This window comes from Ranitomeya variabilis, chromosome 2, assembly GCF_051348905.1.
Source record: "Ranitomeya variabilis isolate aRanVar5 chromosome 2, aRanVar5.hap1, whole genome shotgun sequence".
Classification (NCBI taxonomy): domain Eukaryota; kingdom Metazoa; phylum Chordata; class Amphibia; order Anura; family Dendrobatidae; genus Ranitomeya; species Ranitomeya variabilis.
This window is the reverse complement of record NC_135233.1, coordinates 10,783,826-10,802,991: the sequence shown is the minus strand read 5'-3', so window position 1 is coordinate 10,802,991 and position 19,166 is coordinate 10,783,826. Positions and strand designations below refer to the sequence as shown.

General features: G+C 50.5%; 1 protein-coding gene across 2 annotated transcripts in view; it reads right to left on the bottom strand.

The window, feature by feature from the left end:
* RNF8 (ring finger protein 8) overlaps positions 1-18,708 on the bottom strand; it is a 31,937-nt gene extending 13,229 nt beyond the window's left edge. Inside the window, exons 1-7 of one of the 2 annotated variants that reach the window (XM_077281974.1) lie at positions 17,846-18,708; positions 14,282-14,410; positions 7,967-8,614; positions 4,829-4,891; positions 617-703; positions 405-512; positions 116-320 (exon numbers count right to left, since the gene is read on the bottom strand). In XM_077281974.1, coding sequence (XP_077138089.1) covers positions 116-320; positions 405-512; positions 617-703; positions 4,829-4,891; positions 7,967-8,614; positions 14,282-14,410; positions 17,846-17,947 — 1,342 coding nt within the window. In that variant the 5' untranslated portion in view covers positions 17,948-18,708. Of the gene's footprint in view, positions 1-108; positions 321-404; positions 513-616; positions 704-4,828; positions 4,892-7,966; positions 8,615-14,281; positions 14,411-17,845 lie in introns of both variants that reach the window. The other variant, XM_077281975.1, reaches the window with a different exon arrangement.
* Positions 18,709-19,166: the final 458 nt, after the last annotated feature.

Genomic DNA, 19,166 nt, shown 5'->3' with positions numbered 1-19,166 from the left:
GCGGTGACATCACTGAGAATGTCTCCTATCCATCACCAGAGATCAGCAGTTCTTGCTCCGCTGTTTCTTGGGGATCAGTAAGAGAATGCTTTGATACATGTCACCCACCTCTCACCTTTACGCTCTAGGATGACGGCCAGCCTTCGATCTCTCATTTCGGGGCTCAGCTTCTCCACCATGCGGTTAATACAATTGTCAAGGACGAGGGAGCGCGTCTGTGACACGATCTCCTGCCGGCAGATGGGACACTCTTCCTTCCTGCTTCTCCAAGCCTGGATGCAGAAAGCGCAGAAGCTGTGGGCGCAGTTCAGGGTGACGGCCTGTGGGGGGCAGTAAGCATGAGGTAATGCACATCACATTAGCGCCTGTTGCATCTCTCCCACCCGGCGGTGAAGGCCGCTCACCTCTATGAAGTGCTCGGAGCAGATGATGCACTGCAGCTCGTTATCCAGGACATCATTCATGTGATGCAGAACATCTTCCTTCTGAGCCTCCATCTTCTCCTTCTCTTCCTGCAAAATACAGAAAAGTCACAATGTGAGAACTACAACCCCCAGCAGAGATGAATGGAGCTCAACCCGTGTGTCATTGATAATGTGGACAGACGATGATGCACCTTGGTCTCCTGCTCTTTATTCTTTGCTTCAATAATCAGTTCCAGGTCGTGGCGAGAACGACTCAAGTCATCCAGGAGCTGCGAGTACTGAGGGCACAACAAGAGAGGAAGCGGTAAATCCCCCGAAATCACGAGGAGGGAAAAATGAGGATAAAAATCAGAGATCTTCCAGATTACTCAGCCCCTCATACTTTACTAGGTCTATGTCTCCATCTATTACCACAACCCCCATACAATATTACTATAAAGCTGTGCACCCCGCCTATTACCAGCACCCCCATACATTACTATAAAGCTGTGCACCCCGCCTATTACCAGCACCCCCATACATTACTATAAAGCTGTGCACCCCACCTATTACCAGCACCCCCATACATTACTATAAAGCTGTGCACCCCGCCTATTACCAGCACCCCCATACATTACTATAAAGCTGTGCACCCCACCTATTACCAGCACCCCCATACATTACTATAAAGCTGTGCACCCCACCTATTACCAGCACCCCCATACATTACTATAAAGCTCTGCACCCCGCCTATTACCAGCACCCCCATACATTACTATAAAGCTGTGCACCCCACCTATTACCAGCACCCCCATACATTACTATAAAGCTGTGCACCCCACCTATTACCAGCACCCCCATACATTACTATAAAGCTCTGCACCCCGCCTATTACCAGCACCCCCATACATTACTATAAAGCTGTGCACCCCACCTATTACCAGCACCCCCATACATTACTATAAAGCTGTGCACCCCACCTATTACCAGCATACAATATTACTATAAAGCTGTGCACCCCGCCTATTACCAGCACCCCCATACATTACTATAAAGCTGTGCACCCCGCCTATTACCAGCACCCCCATACATTACTATAAAGCTGTGCACCCCGCCTATTACCAGCACCCCCATACAATATTACTATAGAGCCGAGCACCCCATCTATTACCAGCATACAATTACTATAAAGCTGTGCACCCCACCTATTACCAGCACCCCCATACATTACTATAAAGCTGTGCACCCCGCCTATTACCACAACCCCCATACAATATTACTATAGAGCCGCGCACCCCGCCTATTACCAGCACCCCCATACATAACTACAGAACCGCACACCCCGTCTATTACCAGCATACAATATTACTATAGAGCTGCGCACCCCGCCTATTACCAGCACCCCCATACATTACTATAAAGCTGTGCACCCCACCTATTACCAGCACCCCCATACATTACTATAAAGCTGTGCACCCCGCCTATTACCAGCACCCCCATACATTACTATAAAGCTCTGCACCCCGCCTATTACCAGCACCCCCATACATTACTATAAAGCTCTGCACCCCGCCTATTACCAGCACCCCCATACATTACTATAAAGCTGTGCACCCCGCCTATTACCAGCATACAATTACTATAAAGCTGTGCACCCCACCTATTACCAGCACCCCCATACATTACTATAGAGCCGCGCACCCCATCTATTACCCCCATACATTACTATAAAGCTGTGCACCCCGCCTATTAGCAGCACCCCCATACATTACTATAGAGCTGTGCACCCCGCCTATTACCAGCACCCCCATACATTACTATAAAGCTGTGCACCCCGCCTATTACCAGCACCCCCACACACTATAAAGCTGTGCACCCCGCCTATTACCAGCATCCCCATACATTACTATAAAGCTGTGCACCCCGCCTATTACCAGCATACAATTACTATAAAGCTGTGCACCCCGCCTATTACCAGCACCCCCATACATTACTATAAAGCTGTGCACCCCGCCTATTACCAGCACCCCCATACATTACTATAAAGCTGTGCACCCCGCCTATTACCAGCACCCCCATACATTACTATAAAGCTGTGCACCCCGCCTATTACCAGCACCCCCATACATTACTATAAAGCTGTGCACCCCGCCTATTACCAGCATACAATTACTATAAAGCTGTGCACCCCGCCTATTACCAGCATACAATTACTATAAAGCTGTGCACCCCGCCTATTACCAGCACCCCCATACATTACTATAAAGCTGTGCACCCCGCCTATTACCAGCACCCCCATACATTACTATAAAGCTGTGCACCCCGCCTATTACCAGCACCCCCATACATTACTATAGAACCATGCACCCCGCCTATTACCAGCACCCCCATACATTACTATAAAGCTGTGCACCCCACCTATTAGCAGCACCCCCATACATTACTATAAAGCTGCGCACCCCGCCTATTACCAGCACCCCCATACATTACTATAAAGCTGTGCACCCCGCCTATTACCAGCACCCCCATACATTACTATAAAGCTGTGCACCCCGCCTATTACCAGCACCCCCATACATTACTATAAAGCTGTGCACCCCGCCTATTACCAGCATACAATTACTATAAAGCTGTGCACCCCGCCTATTACCAGCATACAATTACTATAAAGCTGTGCACCCCGCCTATTACCAGCACCCCCATACATTACTATAAAGCTGTGCACCCCGCCTATTACCAGCACCCCCATACATTACTATAAAGCTGTGCACCCCGCCTATTACCAGCACCCCCATACATTACTATAGAACCATGCACCCCGCCTATTACCAGCACCCCCATACATTACTATAAAGCTGTGCACCCCACCTATTAGCAGCACCCCCATACATTACTATAAAGCTGCGCACCCCGCCTATTACCAGCACCCCCATACATTACTATAGAGCCGTGCACCCCATCTATTACCCCCATACATTACTATAAAGCTCTGCACCCCGCCTATTAGCAGCACCCCCATACATTACTATAAAGCTGCGCACCCCGCCTATTACCAGCACCCCCATACATTACTATAAAGCTGCGCACCCCGCCTATTACCAGCACCCCCATACATTACTATAAAGCTGTGCACCCCGCCTATTACCAGCACCCCCATACATTACTATAAAGCTGTGCACCCCGCCTATTACCAGCACCCCCATACATTACTATAAAGCTGCGCACCCCGCCTATTACCAGCACCCCCATACATTACTATAAAGCTGCGCACCCCGCCTATTACCAGCACCCCCATACATTACTATAGAGCCGCGCACCCCATCTATTACCAGCACCCCCATACATTACTATAAAGCTCTGCACCCCGCCTATTACCAGCACCCCCATACATTACTATAGAGCTGTGCACCCCGCCTATTAGCAGCACCCCCATACATTACTATAAAGCTGTGCACCCCGCCTATTACCAGCACCCCCATACATTACTATAAAGCTGTGCACCCCGCCTATTACCAGCACCCCCATACATTACTATAAAGCTGTGCACCCCGCCTATTACCAGCACCCCCATACATTACTATAAAGCTGTGCACCCCGCCTATTACCAGCACCCCCATACATTACTATAAAGCTGTGCACCCCGCCTATTACCAGCACCCCCATACATTACTATAAAGCTGTGCACCCCGCCTATTACCAGCACCCCCATACATTACTATAAAGCTGTGCACCCCGCCTATTACCAGCACCCCCATACATTACTATAAAGCTGTGCACCCCGCCTATTACCAGCACCCCCATACATTACTATAAAGCTCTGCACCCCGCCTATTACCAGCACCCCCATACATTACTATAAAGCTGTGCACCCCGCCTATTACCAGCACCCCCATACATTACTATAAAGCTGTGCACCCCGCCTATTACCAGCACCCCCATACATTACTATAAAGCTGTGCACCCCGCCTATTACCAGCACCCCCATACATTACTATAAAGCTGTGCACCCCGCCTATTACCAGCACCCCCATACATTACTACAGAACCGCGCACCCCGTCTATTACCAGCGTTGACGTGTGGTAAAATGTAACCCATTTTGTTGCTGGTTTTGCTGCAGATTATCTGCAGCAAATTCTACAACTCCTGCATAAAAAAAAAAACAAACATCCCCTGGTGCTTGTGGTCTCTGCAGGGCGCAGGGTCATGGCAGCAGAGCAGGTCACCTAGAGGCAAGCATAGGATCTGTAGAAATGCCGGGAGATGGCAGCATTGCAGGTTTTTTTATTTGCAACATCAAATCCAATGAGCATTAAACTAAAATCTGCAGGATATAAAATGTCCCGGTAATCCCACAGTAATTGTGCCCTAACCCCAACGTCCTTCTCGATATCATTCATCTGAGCCTCTCACAGCTAGACGTCACCTCTGCCAGGATCTGTGCCAGCGGCTCCTTCGGACGCTCCTCTTCTGGCTGCAATGAATTCCCCTGTGGTCAGAAGGACAAAATCTGTGAGTGACACATGGGAGAAACCCCAAATCCACAGCAGTGCTGGCCACATAACGGAGTAACCCCGACCTCAGCAATGCAGACGGGGCCTTATATGAGCAGATAAGGTGAAGGGGACGGGTCTGTAAACTTATGCACTGACTTTAAAACTTTTTGAGACTTACAGAGTTGCAGAGTAAGGTGTCGGTAAGTTATGAGTGTGTAGCGTCAGCTCTGCTCAGATGTCACACGTGGTCCCTTATGCTCCTCTCCTGCCCATGGGTCTCACTAGGTCCTTATCCATCACATTCAGGGCTTCTCTTATAATGGTGTCGCTAATTTCCTGCAGTGCTTCCTCCATCTTACTTTACTCATCTATGCCAGGCTATCAATCCCATAATGCTCCAGTACAGCATCACATGACCAGCTAGAGCCAGTAACATCTCTGCCTGCAGGGAGGACAGTGTGATCATTCTCCTTCCCCCAAATAGACTAATAGGTTAGAAGTACTCAGGGAGGCAGGATTCCTTTATAACTGTGTGATCGGAGCTGTGCAGTCATCATCATTAGCTGTGATGGGAGTTTCTGTCCCGTCCCCTGTGTGTGTGGAACAGAATTGTAATGCAGGCAGCACCAGTGTCAGAGATGGTGACCTCCTTGAGAGATCAGAAAGTCTTGTAATTCTAAAGGGGTCATCATAGGAGAACATGACAAAATTAAAGAAAAAATATCTTTGCAAGTTCAGGTAGACACGAGCAACCAAACGCGGTAATATTAGCTGAAGTGTAGGTGTTGGAGAACTGGGGACAGCGCAGGTTGATTTACGTTGATCATTTTTATGTTTTATTGTTCTCAACACATTCCACTATGTAATGAATACAGATTTGTAACTGGAATATTTCATTCAGTGATATCTAGGATGTGGGATTTTAGTGTTCTCTATATTTTGGGCAGTGTATATTATATTAAATAATTTAAAACTTTTTTTAACAAGTATAAAAAAGTATTTAACCCCTTTAAACAAAGTATTGCCACATCCATACAAGTCCGGTAAATACTTAAGAAATATTGAAAAAGAAAAAACATTGAAAAATGGTAGAATTGCAGTTTTTTGGTAGTCACACTTTCCCAAAAATTAATTAAAAATCATTGAAATCGTTCTTATGTACCACACAATAGCAAAATAATAATAAAAAATAAAAATAAAAATAGATAGTTACGTTGAAACAAGCCCTCATGCAGCTCTATCAACGGAAAAATAAAAAAAGTTCACAGAAAATGGCGACGCAAGCTAAATGTTATTTAATTTTTAGTCAAGTTTAATTTTTTTTTCTGGTGAAAAAGAAATTCTAAATTGAATAAAATTTAGCTTGAGAAAAATGGTTTAATAAAATTGTTATACTTGTTTTAGATTTCTTTTAATTAACTGAAATATTTATCATTAAAGGTTTTCTACTAGACCGTGCCTTTGGTGGACACCCGTGGCAGACCTTGGGGCAGGCTGAAGTACACGGCTACCCTGAATTTGCGATGAAAGAAATCAATGGGCAGACATGTCTGAGAAGTGTCCTCCCCTACTAAGCTCCATAGTGGAATTTAGAGGGTTAAAAGTCTGGGATCAGAGACTTCTCTCATCCTAGTCGCCCTAGCTCAGCTGTCAATCACAACCTGCCTCCTGCTGGTCACACTGGCCAGGGCTCCCGTGCCGACATGATCCTCATCACACAGCTGGACTTCAGAAAGTCCCTGAATTTCCACCTAGCGCACACAATCCCGCAGGGAGTCACACACACAATCCCGCAGGGAGTCACACACACAATCCCGCAGGGAGTCACACACACAATCCCGCAGGGAGTCACACACACAATCCCGCAGGGAGTCACACACACAATCCCGCAGGGAGTCACACACACAATCCCGCAGGGAGTCACACACACAATCCCGCAGGGTGTCACACACACAATCCCGCAGGGTGTCACACACACAATCCCGCAGGGTGTCACACACACAATCCCGCAGGGTGTCACACACACAATCCCGCAGGGTGTCACACACACAATCCCGCAGGGAGTCACACACACAATCCCGCAGGGAGTCACACACACAATCCCGCAGGGAGTCACACACACAATCCCGCAGGGAGTCACACACACAATCCCGCAGGGAGTCACACACACAATCCCGCAGGGAGTCACACACACAATCCCGCAGGGTGTCACACACACAATCCCGCAGGGTGTCACACACACAATCCCGCAGGGTGTCACACACACAATCCCGCAGGGTGTCACACACACAATCCCGCAGGGTGTCACACACACAATCCCGCAGGGTGTCACACACACAATCCCGCAGGGTGTCACACACACAATCCCGCAGGGAGTCACACACACAATCCCGCAGGGTGTCACACACACAATCCCGCAGGGAGTCACACACACAATCCCGCAGGGAGTCACACACACAATCCCGCAGGGAGTCACACACACAATCCCGCAGGGAGTCACACACACAATCCCGCAGGGAGTCACACACACAATCCCGCAGGGTGTCACACACACAATCCCGCAGGGTGTCACACACACAATCCCGCAGGGTGTCACACACACAATCCCGCAGGGTGTCACACACACAATCCCGCAGGGTGTCACACACACAATCCCGCAGGGTGTCACACACACAATCCCGCAGGGTGTCACACACACAATCCCGCAGGGTGTCACACACACAATCCCGCAGGGTGTCACACACACAATCCCGCAGGGTGTCACACACACAATCCCGCAGGGAGTCACACACACAATCCCGCAGGGAGTCACACACACAATCCCGCAGGGTGTCACACACACAATCCCGCAGGGTGTCACACACACAATCCCGCAGGGTGTCACACACACAATCCCGCAGGGTGTCACACACACAATCCCGCAGGGTGTCACACACACAATCCCGCAGGGTGTCACACACACAATCCCGCAGGGTGTCACACACACAATCCCGCAGGGTGTCACACACACAATCCCGCAGGGAGTCACGGTGCGTATCCACAGTCCACACAGTGTCTCCTCCTCATACCTGGCTTCCTTGCTGCTCCTGGACGGTCGTCTTCATCTCGTTGACTCTCTGGAGATGCTCCTCTTGTTTACTGCTCAGCTCCTTCTGCAGGTCCAGGAGCTCCCGTCTGTCCCCGGTGGATCCGCTCTGCTGGGTGGTCTTCATCTTCTCCTTGACCTGAGCAATAAAATTCTTAAGTTCTACAAGAGACTGCCTTATATTAGTAAAATGGAGCGTGTTCTCTGTTGGCGTCTGAGTGGAGGAAATGAGGTCCACATCTACAGAACAGTCCAGATCCACTGAGGTCTCCATCTTTACTGTGGGCTGCTTAGATATCTCAGCCTTTTGTGACCTGTTTGGTTGGCTGCTGTCTATTAAGACGCGGGGGATTTTGGCCTTTGACGTGCTGGAGGTGCTCTCCGTCCCGGAGGCCTCAGAGTCTTCACAGTTTAGTTTCCGTTTGTTTCTGGTCAAATTTCTCTTTCCCGACTGTGGACGAGTTAGAAGTGGCCGAATCTGTTCTAGATTTTCCTGAACCAGCTCGTACTCAAACTCGGCCCTCTCGGCATTGGGCATAACGACACCGATCTGGATGCTGCTGCCTTTGGTCACGACGTACGGTGTCTGAGGCGGCAGCTTCACTTTATTGAGAAAAACTCCATTGAGGCTCTGCAACATGAGAGAGAAGACAATCAGCATCTCCTGAGGTTTCTCCCCCACCATAAAAAGCCCAGGTGATTGTACATGGCCCAAACCACAACTTCAGTGTAGCCAACAGCATCATTCAGCCAGAAGCAACAGCGGTCAGTATATATAGCCAGTATACAGTCACATCAGGGTCTCGTATAATTACTGGCACCTGTCTAATATACCTGAAAGAGACTTCACTGAAAGTCATTACTACAGCGCTCTGAAAGCTACATAATATACGTTACTCAGCTGGTAATAACTTATACTCCAGAGCTGCCCTCATTATTCTGCTGGTGCAGTCACTGTGTACATACATTACTGATCCTGAGTTACCTCCTGTATTTTACTCCAGAGCTGCGCTCACTATTCTGCTGGAGCAGTCACTGTGTACATACATTACATTACTGATCCTGAGTTACCTCCTGTATTATACCCCAGAGCTGCACTCACTATTCTGCTGGTGCAGTCACTGTGTACATACATTACATTACTGATCCTGAGTTACATCCTGTATTATACCCCAGAGCTGCACTCACTATTCTGCTGGTGCAGTCACTGTGTACATACATTACATTACTGATCCTGAGTTACCTCCTGTATTATGTTCCAGAGCTGCACTCACTATTCTGCTGGTGCAGTCACTGTGTACATACATTACATTACTGATCCTGAGTTACATCCTGTATTATACCCCAGAGCTGCGCTCACTATTCTGCTGGTGCAGTCACTGTGTACATACATTACTGATCCTGAGTTCCCTCCTGTATTATACTCCAGAGCTGCGCTCACTATTCTGCTGGTGCAGTCACTGTATACATACATTACATTACTGATCCTGAGTTACATCCTGTATTATACTCCAGAGCTGCACTCACTATTCTGCTGGTGCAGTCACTGTGTACATACATTACTGATCCTGAGTTACCTCCTGTATTATACTCCAGAGCTGCACTCACTATTCTGCTGGTGCAGTCACTGTGTACATACATTACTGATCCTGAGTTACCTCCTGTATTATACTCCAGAGCTGCACTCACTATTCTGCTGGTGCAGTCACTGTGTACATACATTACTGATCCTGAGTTACCTCCCGTATTATACTCCAGAGCTGCACTCACTATTCTGCTGGTGCAGTCACTGTGTACAGACATTACTGATCCTGAGTTACCTCCTGTATTATACCCCAGAGCTGCGCTCACTATTCTGCTGGTGCAGTCACTTTGTACATACATTACTGATCCTGAGTTACATCCTGTATTATACCCCAGAGCTGCACTCACTATTCTGCTGGTGCAGTCACTGTGTACATACATTACATTACTGATCCTGAGTTACATCCTGTATTATACGCCAGAGCTGCACTCACTATTCCGCTGGTGCAGTCACTGTGTACATACATTACATTACTGATCCTGAGTTACATCCTGTATTATACTCCAGAGCTGCACTCACTATTCTGCTGCTGCAGTCACTGTATACATACATTACATTACTGATCCTGAGTTACCTCCTGTATTATACTCCAGAGCTGCACTCACTATTCTGCTGGTGCAGTCACTGTGTACATACATTACATTACTGATCCTGAGTTACCTCCTGTATTATGTTCCAGAGCTGCACTCACTATTCTGCTGGTGCAGTCACTGTGTACATACATTACATTACTGATCCTGAGTTACATCCTGTATTATACTCCAGAGCTGCACTCACTATTCTGCTGGTGCAGTCACTTTGTACATACATTACTGATCCTGAGTTACCTCCTGTATTATACTCCAGAGCTGCACTCACTATTCTGCTGGTGCAGTCACTGTGTACATACATTACTGATCCTGAGTTACCTCCTGTATTATACTCCAGAGCTGCACTCACTATTCTGCTGGTGCAGTCACTGTGTACATACATTACATTACTGATCCTGAGTTACCTCCTGTATTATACCCCAGAGCTGCGCTCACTATTCTGCTGGTGCAGTCACTGTGTACATACATTACTGATCCTGAGTTCCCTCCTGTATTATACTCCAGAGCTGCGCTCACTATTCTGCTGGTGCAGTCACTGTATACATACATTACATTACTGATCCTGAGTTACATCCTGTATTATACTCCAGAGCTGCACTCACTATTCTGCTGGTGCAGTCACTGTGTACATACATTACTGATCCTGAGTTACCTCCTGTATTATACTCCAGAGCTGCACTCACTATTCTGCTAGTGCAGTCACTGTGTACATACATTACTGATCCTGAGTTACCTCCTGTATTATACTCCAGAGCTGCACTCACTATTCTGCTGGTGCAGTCACTGTGTACATACATTACATTACTGATCCTGAGTTACCTCCTGTATTATACTCCAGAGCTGCACTCACTATTCTGCTGGTGCAGTCACTGTGTACATACATTACATTACTGATCCTGAGTTACCTCCTGTATTATACCCCAGAGCTGCGCTCACTATTCTGCTAGTGCAGTCACTGTGTACATACATTACTGATCCTGAGTTACCTCCTGTATTATACTCCAGAGCTGCGCTCACTATTCTGCTGGTGCAGTCACTGTGTACATACATTACTGATCCTGAGTTACCTCCTGTATTATACCCCAGAGCTGCGCTCACTATTCTGCTGGTGCAGTCACTGTGTACATACATTACTGTTCCTGAGTTACATCCTGTATTATACCCCAGAGCTGCACTCACTATTCTGCCGGTGCAGTCACTGTGTACATACAATACATTACTGATCCTGAGTTACATCCTGTATTATACGCCAGAGCTGCACTCACTATTCTGCTGGTGCAGTCACTGTGTACATACATTACATTACTGATCCTGAGTTACATCCTGTATTATACTCCAGAGCTGTACTCACTATTCTGCCGGTGCAGTCACTGTGTACATACATTACATTACTGATCCTGAGTTACATCCTGTATTATACGCCAGAGCTGCACTCACTATTCTGCCGGTGCAGTCACTGTGTACATACATTACTGATCCTGAGTTACCTCCTGTATTATACTCCAGAGCTGCACTCACTATTCTGCTGGTGCAGTCACTGTGTACATACATTACTGATCCTGAGTTACCTCCCGTATTATACACCAGAGCTGCACTCACTATTCTGCTGGTGCAGTCACTGTGTACATACATTACATTACTGATCCTGAGTTACATCCTGTATTATACCCCAGAGCTGCACTCACTATTCTGCTGGTGCAGTCACTGTGTACATACATTACATTACTGATCCTGAGTTACCTCCTGTATTATACCCCAGAGCTGCGCTCACTATTCTGCTGGTGCAGTCACTTTGTACATACATTACTGATCCTGAGTTACATCCTGTATTATACCCCAGAGCTGCACTCACTATTCTGCTGGTGCAGTCACTGTATACATACATTACATTACTGATCCTGAGTTACCTCCTGTATTATACTCCAGAGCTGCACTCACTATTCTGCTGGTGCAGTCACTGTGTACATACATTACATTACTGATCCTGAGTTACCTCCTGTATTATACCCCAGAGCTGCGCTCACTATTCTGCTAGTGCAGTCACTGTGTACATACATTACTGATCCTGAGTTACCTCCTGTATTATACTCCAGAGCTGCGCTCACTATTCTGCTGGTGCAGTCACTGTGTACATACATTACATTACTGATCCTGAGTTACCTCCTGTATTATACCCCAGAGCTGCGCTCACTATTCTGCTGGTGCAGTCACTGTGTACATACATTACATTACTGATCCTGAGTTACATCCTGTATTATACGCCAGAGCTGCCCTCACTATTCTGCTGGTGCAGTCACTGTGTACATACATTACATTACTGATCCTGAGTTACATCCTGTATTATACGCCAGAGCTGCCCTCACTATTCTGCTGGTGCAGTCACTTTGTACATACATTACTGATCCTGAGTTACATCCTGTATTATACCCCAGAGCTGCACTCACTATTCTGCTGGTGCAGTCACTGTGTACATACATTACATTACTGATCCTGAGTTACATCCTGTATTATACCCCAGAGCTGCACTCACTATTCTGCTGGTGCAGTCACTGTGTACATACATTACATTACTGATCCTGAGTTACCTCCTGTATTATACCCCAGAGCTGCGCTCACTATTCTGCTGGTGCAGTCACTGTGTACATACATTACTGATCCTGAGTTCCCTCCTGTATTATACTCCAGAGCTGCGCTCACTATTCTGCTGGTGCAGTCACTGTGTACAGACATTACTGATCCTGAGTTACCTCCTGTAATATACCCCAGAGCTGCGCTCACTATTCTGCTGGTGCAGTCACTTTGTACATACATTACTGATCCTGAGTTACATCCTGTATTATACCCCAGAGCTGCACTCACTATTCTGCTGGTGCAGTCACTGTATACATACATTACATTACTGATCCTGAGTTACCTCCTGTATTATACTCCAGAGCTGCACTCACTATTCTGCTGGTGCAGTCACTGTGTACATACATTACATTACTGTTCCTGAGTTACATCCTGTATTATACCCCAGAGCTGCACTCACTAGTCTGCTGGTGCAGTCACTGTGTACATACATTACATTACTGATCCGGAGTTACATCCTGTATTATACTCCAGAGCTGCACTCACTATTCTGTATTTCTCAGTGCTGACCTTCTAGGCATTCCCTGCTTTTACAACGTCTGCGCAGAATTCGATCTGATTTTTTGGATTTTTGCGGATTTTTTGCGTTTTTGCCGCTATAATATTGCATTGGGAAGCTCTGGAAAAAACGCGAAAAATCAGCCAAAAAAAAAAAAAAGAGCAAAAAATGCATAAAAAACGCATGCGGATTTCTGCAGACATTCCTGAACGTGTGCACATAGCCTTAATGTTTCCAACGACAATATTTTCGGGCAGCATCATGTTCGTCTCCTCGCCTACACGGCAGTGCACAGGTTGTAAAGAAGCATTCCTTAGAGACCTGGGGGCAGCGGCACATTATCTAGTTAACGTGTTCAGTACATGACACTCTGTTATTCCATTGACAGTTCTGTGTTAGCTCTCCGGCTGCGGCCGGTCCCACTCTGATGCCCCCCGACCTCATTTACTAGACAACAGGATGTGAAGGAAGGCGAGCTGGCAGGGAAGGCGAGCTGGCAGGGAAGGCGAGCTGGCAGGGAAGGCGAGCTGGCAGGGAAGGCAAGCTGGCAGGGCAGGCAAGCTGGCAGGGCAGGCAAGCTGGCAGGGCAGGCGATCTGGGCAGCGCTTATTCAAGAGACGTCGCTGTCGGAGAGAAGGTCTCCTAATAAAACTAGCAAGGTAAAGACCCCAATAACAAACAACAGCCACAACAGAATATACTGACATGGCGCCATCTAGTGTCAACGCTGTGGTAAAGACATCCTCGACTGTGTGCATCATATAGTGAATGCTACACACCAGCAGAGCCCCGGGTGTGGTTCTACGGCTGCCCCCACCTTCTTGTAGAACCCACCCCTACCTTTGCCTGTTTGGTTGGAGGTGAGAGGAGTCAGGGAGGGACCTGCCTACTGCTGTTCGCCCCTCCAGAGATGCCCACTTTCCCATCTCCTGTGCCCTCGCAGGGATTGTCCTGTACATCATGCTGCTCCTGCAATCGGGTTGTCAAACTCACATTGTTGTCGGTGATGGTCCAGTGCCCCTCCGCATTCTGCCTGAGGAAGCAGTGTGTGCGGGAGATCATAAGGGGGCACGCAGCGGAGCTCAGCTGGTACATGACGCCATATCCTCTCCCCAAGGAAACCTGAAGGAAAGATGGAAGATCATTAGTGACGCTGTGCCCCGCGGAGCCGGGAGAACCTCACATGATAACTTCACGATGACCTAAGGGTGAATGACATTATATGTAGTCGGGAAAACAGCGCCCACAGTGGGGGAGGCAGGTACTGCGCACATCATAAAGGGGAGAGTGCAACAGGCATGAGTACGGGGTTAAGAGTAAAACATGGGGGCGTAAGGCAGCAATCAGGAGGAAAGAAGGTGCCTGTCGGCGACGGAACAAGAAGGGGGGGGAACGTTTGTACATTTTGGGAGTATATTATTATATATGGGGGCTGTAATGTACACATGGGGCCCCTCCGTCAGGTGTCTGTATATCGGGGGGTCTCCTGTCAGGTGTCTGTGTATCGGGGGGTTTCTCCTGTCAGGTGTCTGTATATCGGGGGGTCTCTCCTGTCAGGTGTCTGTATATCGGGGGGTCTCCTGTCAGGTGTCTGTATATCGGGGCCCCTCCTCCTGTCAGGTGTCTGTATATCGGGGCCCCTCCTGTCAGGTGTCTGTATATCGGGGCCTCTCCTGTCAGGTGTCTGTATATCGGGGCCCCTCCTGTCAGGTGTCTGTATATCGGGGCCCTCCTGTCAGGTGTGTGTATATCGGGGCCCCTCCTGTCAGGTGTCTGTATATCGGGGGCCCCTCCTCCTGTCAGGTGTCTGTATATCGGGGGCCCCTCCTCCTGTCAGGTGTCTGTATATCGGGGCCCCTCCTGTCAGGTGTCTGTATATCGGGGGCCCCTCCTCCTGTCAGGTGTCTGTATATCGGGGGCCCCTCCTCCTGTCAGGTGTCTGTATATCGGGGCCCCTCCTGTCAGGTGTCTGTATATCAGGGGGTTTCTCCTGTCAGGTGTCTGTATATCGGGGGGTCTCTCCCGTCAGGTGTCTGTATATCGGGGGCCCCTCCTCTTGTCAGGTGTCTGTATATCGGGGCCCTCCTGTCAGGTGTCTGTATATCGGGGCCTCTCCTGTCAGGTGTCTGTATATCGGGGTCCTCCTGTCAGGTGTCTGTATATCGGGGGCCCCTCCTCCTGTCAGGTGTCTATATATCGGGGCCCCTCCTGTCAGGTGTCTGTATATCGGGGGCCCCTCCTCCTGTCAGGTGTCTGTATATCGGGGGCCCCTCCTCCTGTCAGGTGTCTGTATATCGGGGCCCCTCCTGTCAGGTGTCTATATATCGGGGCCCCTCCTCCTGTCAGGTGTCTGTATATCGGGGGGTCTCTCCCGTCAGGTGTCTGTATATCGGGGGCCCCTCCTCCTATCAGGTGTCTGTATATCGGGGGGTCTCTCCCGTCAGGTGTCTGTATATCGGGGGCCCCTCCTCTTGTCAGGTGTCTGTATATCGGGGCCCCTCCTGTCAGGTGTCTGTATATCGGGGTCCTCCTGTCAGGTGTCTGTATATCGGGGGCCCCTCCTCCTGTCAGGTGTCTGTATATCGGGGCCCCTCCTCCTGTCAGGTGTCTATATATCGGGGCCCCTCCTGTCAGGTGTCTGTATATCGGGGGCCCCTCCTCCTGTCAGGTGTCTGTATATCGGGGGCCCCTCCTCCTGTCAGGTGTCTGTATATCGGGGCCCCTCCTGTCAGGTGTCTATATATCGGGGCCCCTCCTCCTGTCAGGTGTCTATATATCGGGGCCCCTCCTCCTGTCAGGTGTCTGTATATCGGGGGCCCCTCCTCCTGTCAGGTGTCTGTATATCGGGGGCCCCTCCTCCTGTCAGGTGTCTGTATATCGGGGCCCCTCCTGTCAGGTGTCTATATATCGGGGCCCCTCCTCCTGTCAGGTGTCTGTATATCGGGGGCCCCTCCCGTCAGGTGTCTGTATATCGGGGGCCCCTCCTCTTGTCAGGTGTCTGTATATCGGGGTCCTCCTGTCAGGTGTCTGTATATCGGGGCCCTCCTGTCAGGTGTCTGTATATCGGGGGCCCCTCCTCCCGTCAGGTGTCTGTATATCGGGGCCCCTCCTGTCAGGTGTCTGTATATCGGGGTCCTCCTGTCAGGTGTCTGTATATCGGGGCCCCTCCTGTCAGGTGTCTGTATATCGGCGGGTTTCTCCCATCAGGTGTCTGTATATCGGGGGCCCCTCCCGTCAGGTGTCTGTATATCGGCGGGTTTCTCCCATCAGGTGTCTGTATATCGGGGGCCCCTCCTCCTGTCAGGTGTCTGTATATCGGGGCCCCTCCTCCTGTCAGGTGTCTGTATATCGGGGGCCCCTCCCATCAGGTGTCTGTATATCGGGGGCCCCTCCTCCTGTCAGGTGTGTGTATATCGGGGCCCCTCCTCCTGTCAGGTGTCTATATATCGGGGCCTCTCCTGTCAGGTGTCTGTATATCGGGGGCCCCTCCTCCTGTCAGGTGTCTGTATATCGGGGGCCCCTCCTCCTGTCAGGTGTCTGTATATCGGGGCCCCTCCTGTCAGGTGTCTATATATCGGGGCCCCTCCTCCTGTCAGGTGTCTATATATCGGGGCCCCTCCTCCTGTCAGGTGTCTGTATATCGGGGGCCCCTCCTCCTGTCAGGTGTCTGTATATCGGGGGCCCCTCCTCCTGTCAGGTGTCTGTATATCGGGGCCCCTCCTGTCAGGTGTCTATATATCGGGGCCCCTCCTCCTGTCAGGTGTCTGTATATCGGGGGCCCCTCCCGTCAGGTGTCTGTATATCGGGGGCCCCTCCTCTTGTCAGGTGTCTGTATATCGGGGTCCTCCTGTCAGGTGTCTGTATATCGGGGCCCTCCTGTCAGGTGTCTGTATATCGGGGGCCCCTCCTCCCGTCAGGTGTCTGTATATCGGGGCCCCTCCTGTCAGGTGTCTGTATATCGGGGTCCTCCTGTCAGGTGTCTGTATATCGGGGCCCCTCCTGTCAGGTGTCTGTATATCGGCGGGTTTCTCCCATCAGGTGTCTGTATATCGGGGGCCCCTCCTCCTGTCAGGTGTCTGTATATCGGGGCCCCTCCTCCTGTCAGGTGTCTGTATATCGGGGGCCCCTCCCGTCAGGTGTCTGTATATCGGGGGCCCCTCCCGTCAGGTGTCTGTATATCGGGGGCCCCTCCTCCTGTCAGGTGTCTGTATATCGGGGCCCCTCCTCCTGTCAGGTGTCTGTATATCGGGGGCCCCTCCCATCAGGTGTCTGTATATCGGGGGCCCCTCCCGTCAGGTGTCTGTATATCGGGGCCCCTCCTCCTGTCAGGTGTCTGTATATCGGGGGCCCCTCCCATCAGGTGTCTGTATATCGGGGCCCCTCCTGTCAGGTGTCTGTATATCGGGGCCCCTCCTCCTGTCAGGTGTCTGTATATCGGGGGCCCCTCCCGTCAGGTGTCTGTATATCGGGGGCCCCTCCCATCAGGTGTCTGTATATCGGGGGCCCCTCCCGTCAGGTGTCTGTATATCGGGGGCCCTCCTCCGGGCGCCATCTCACCTCCTCCCCCTCAGGCAGTAGTAATACATCTCGGCTTTCTCCCAGTCTCCGCAGACACCAGCACAGGCCGCCGCCGTTGCTCACAGCCTCGGTCTCCGTCATTTTTTCTGCCGCTCATCCGCAACGTTCAGTGCGAGCGACGACACCGGAGGGAAACAAAAAAAAACTGACGGTCAGGGAAAATAATCACCCGCCGAGCGGCCACACGTCATAAAGCGCCGACAATCAAAGACAGACGCGCCCGACCAATCAGCAGCCGAGCTAGTCAGACGTGCGCAGCTGAATGCCGAGCGTGCCTGTAGCCATGACTACGGAGGACGGCGGGAAAGTATGGAAACCGTTGATAAATCCGGTGATCCGGCAGTGCGCGTCCGTCCCCCGCCCAGACGGCTCTCACATTAGCCGGCAGCTCCGCCGTGTTAATTCTTGCGGTTGGTGTTCGGGTTCCCAGACGGCCCATAGCGGCGGTGATGTCGGCACATAATGGCCGGATGGATACAGTGACTATACCGTAGATGTGTGAGCCCCGGGCGCGGCCTCAGGGGTTGGGTCCTTGTAATGGCGGCCGGGGTCCGGGGCCGTTACTGGCAGCGGTCGGGGGCTGAATCGACGTTTTCACCGTTATTTTGTCGATGGTTCTGTCTCCGCGGCTTGTACATTAATTCTGTGGTTCCAGGTCTGCACACGAGGAGAATGGGGCGACCCCTGAGCTGAGGGCCGGAGCCGCCGTATAACGTGGCCGCCGCCCTCCACCCCGGCACTAGGGGGCGGTAACGGTGCTGAGCCCATCCGAGGACGATCGGAGAATACGTGGCATCGCCCCCGGACCACCGCTACATGGGTGGGGTCCTCGGCTCAACAGTGACGTCAGGAACTGTGGAAACTAACACAACTGCCGGACGTCGTCTCCATAAATGTCCAGACCACGTGCACTCGGTGCTCCGCCATACTGTGTCCAGACCACGTGCACTTGGTGCTCCGCCATACTGTGTCCAGACCACGTGCACTCGGTGTGCTGCCATACTGTGTCCAGACCACGTGCACTCGGTGTGCTGCCATACTGTGTCCAGACCATGTGCACTCGGTGCGCCGCCATACTGTGTCCAGACCACGTGCACTCTGCACCGCCATAATGTGTCCAGACCACGTGCACTCTGCACCGCCATACTGTGTCCAGACCACGTGCACTCTGCGCCGCCATACTGTGTCCAGACTACGTGCACTCGGCGCTCCGCCATACTGTGTCCAGATCACGTGCACTCGGTGCGCCGCCATACTGTGTCCAGACCACGTGCACTCGGTGCTCCGCCATACTGTGTCC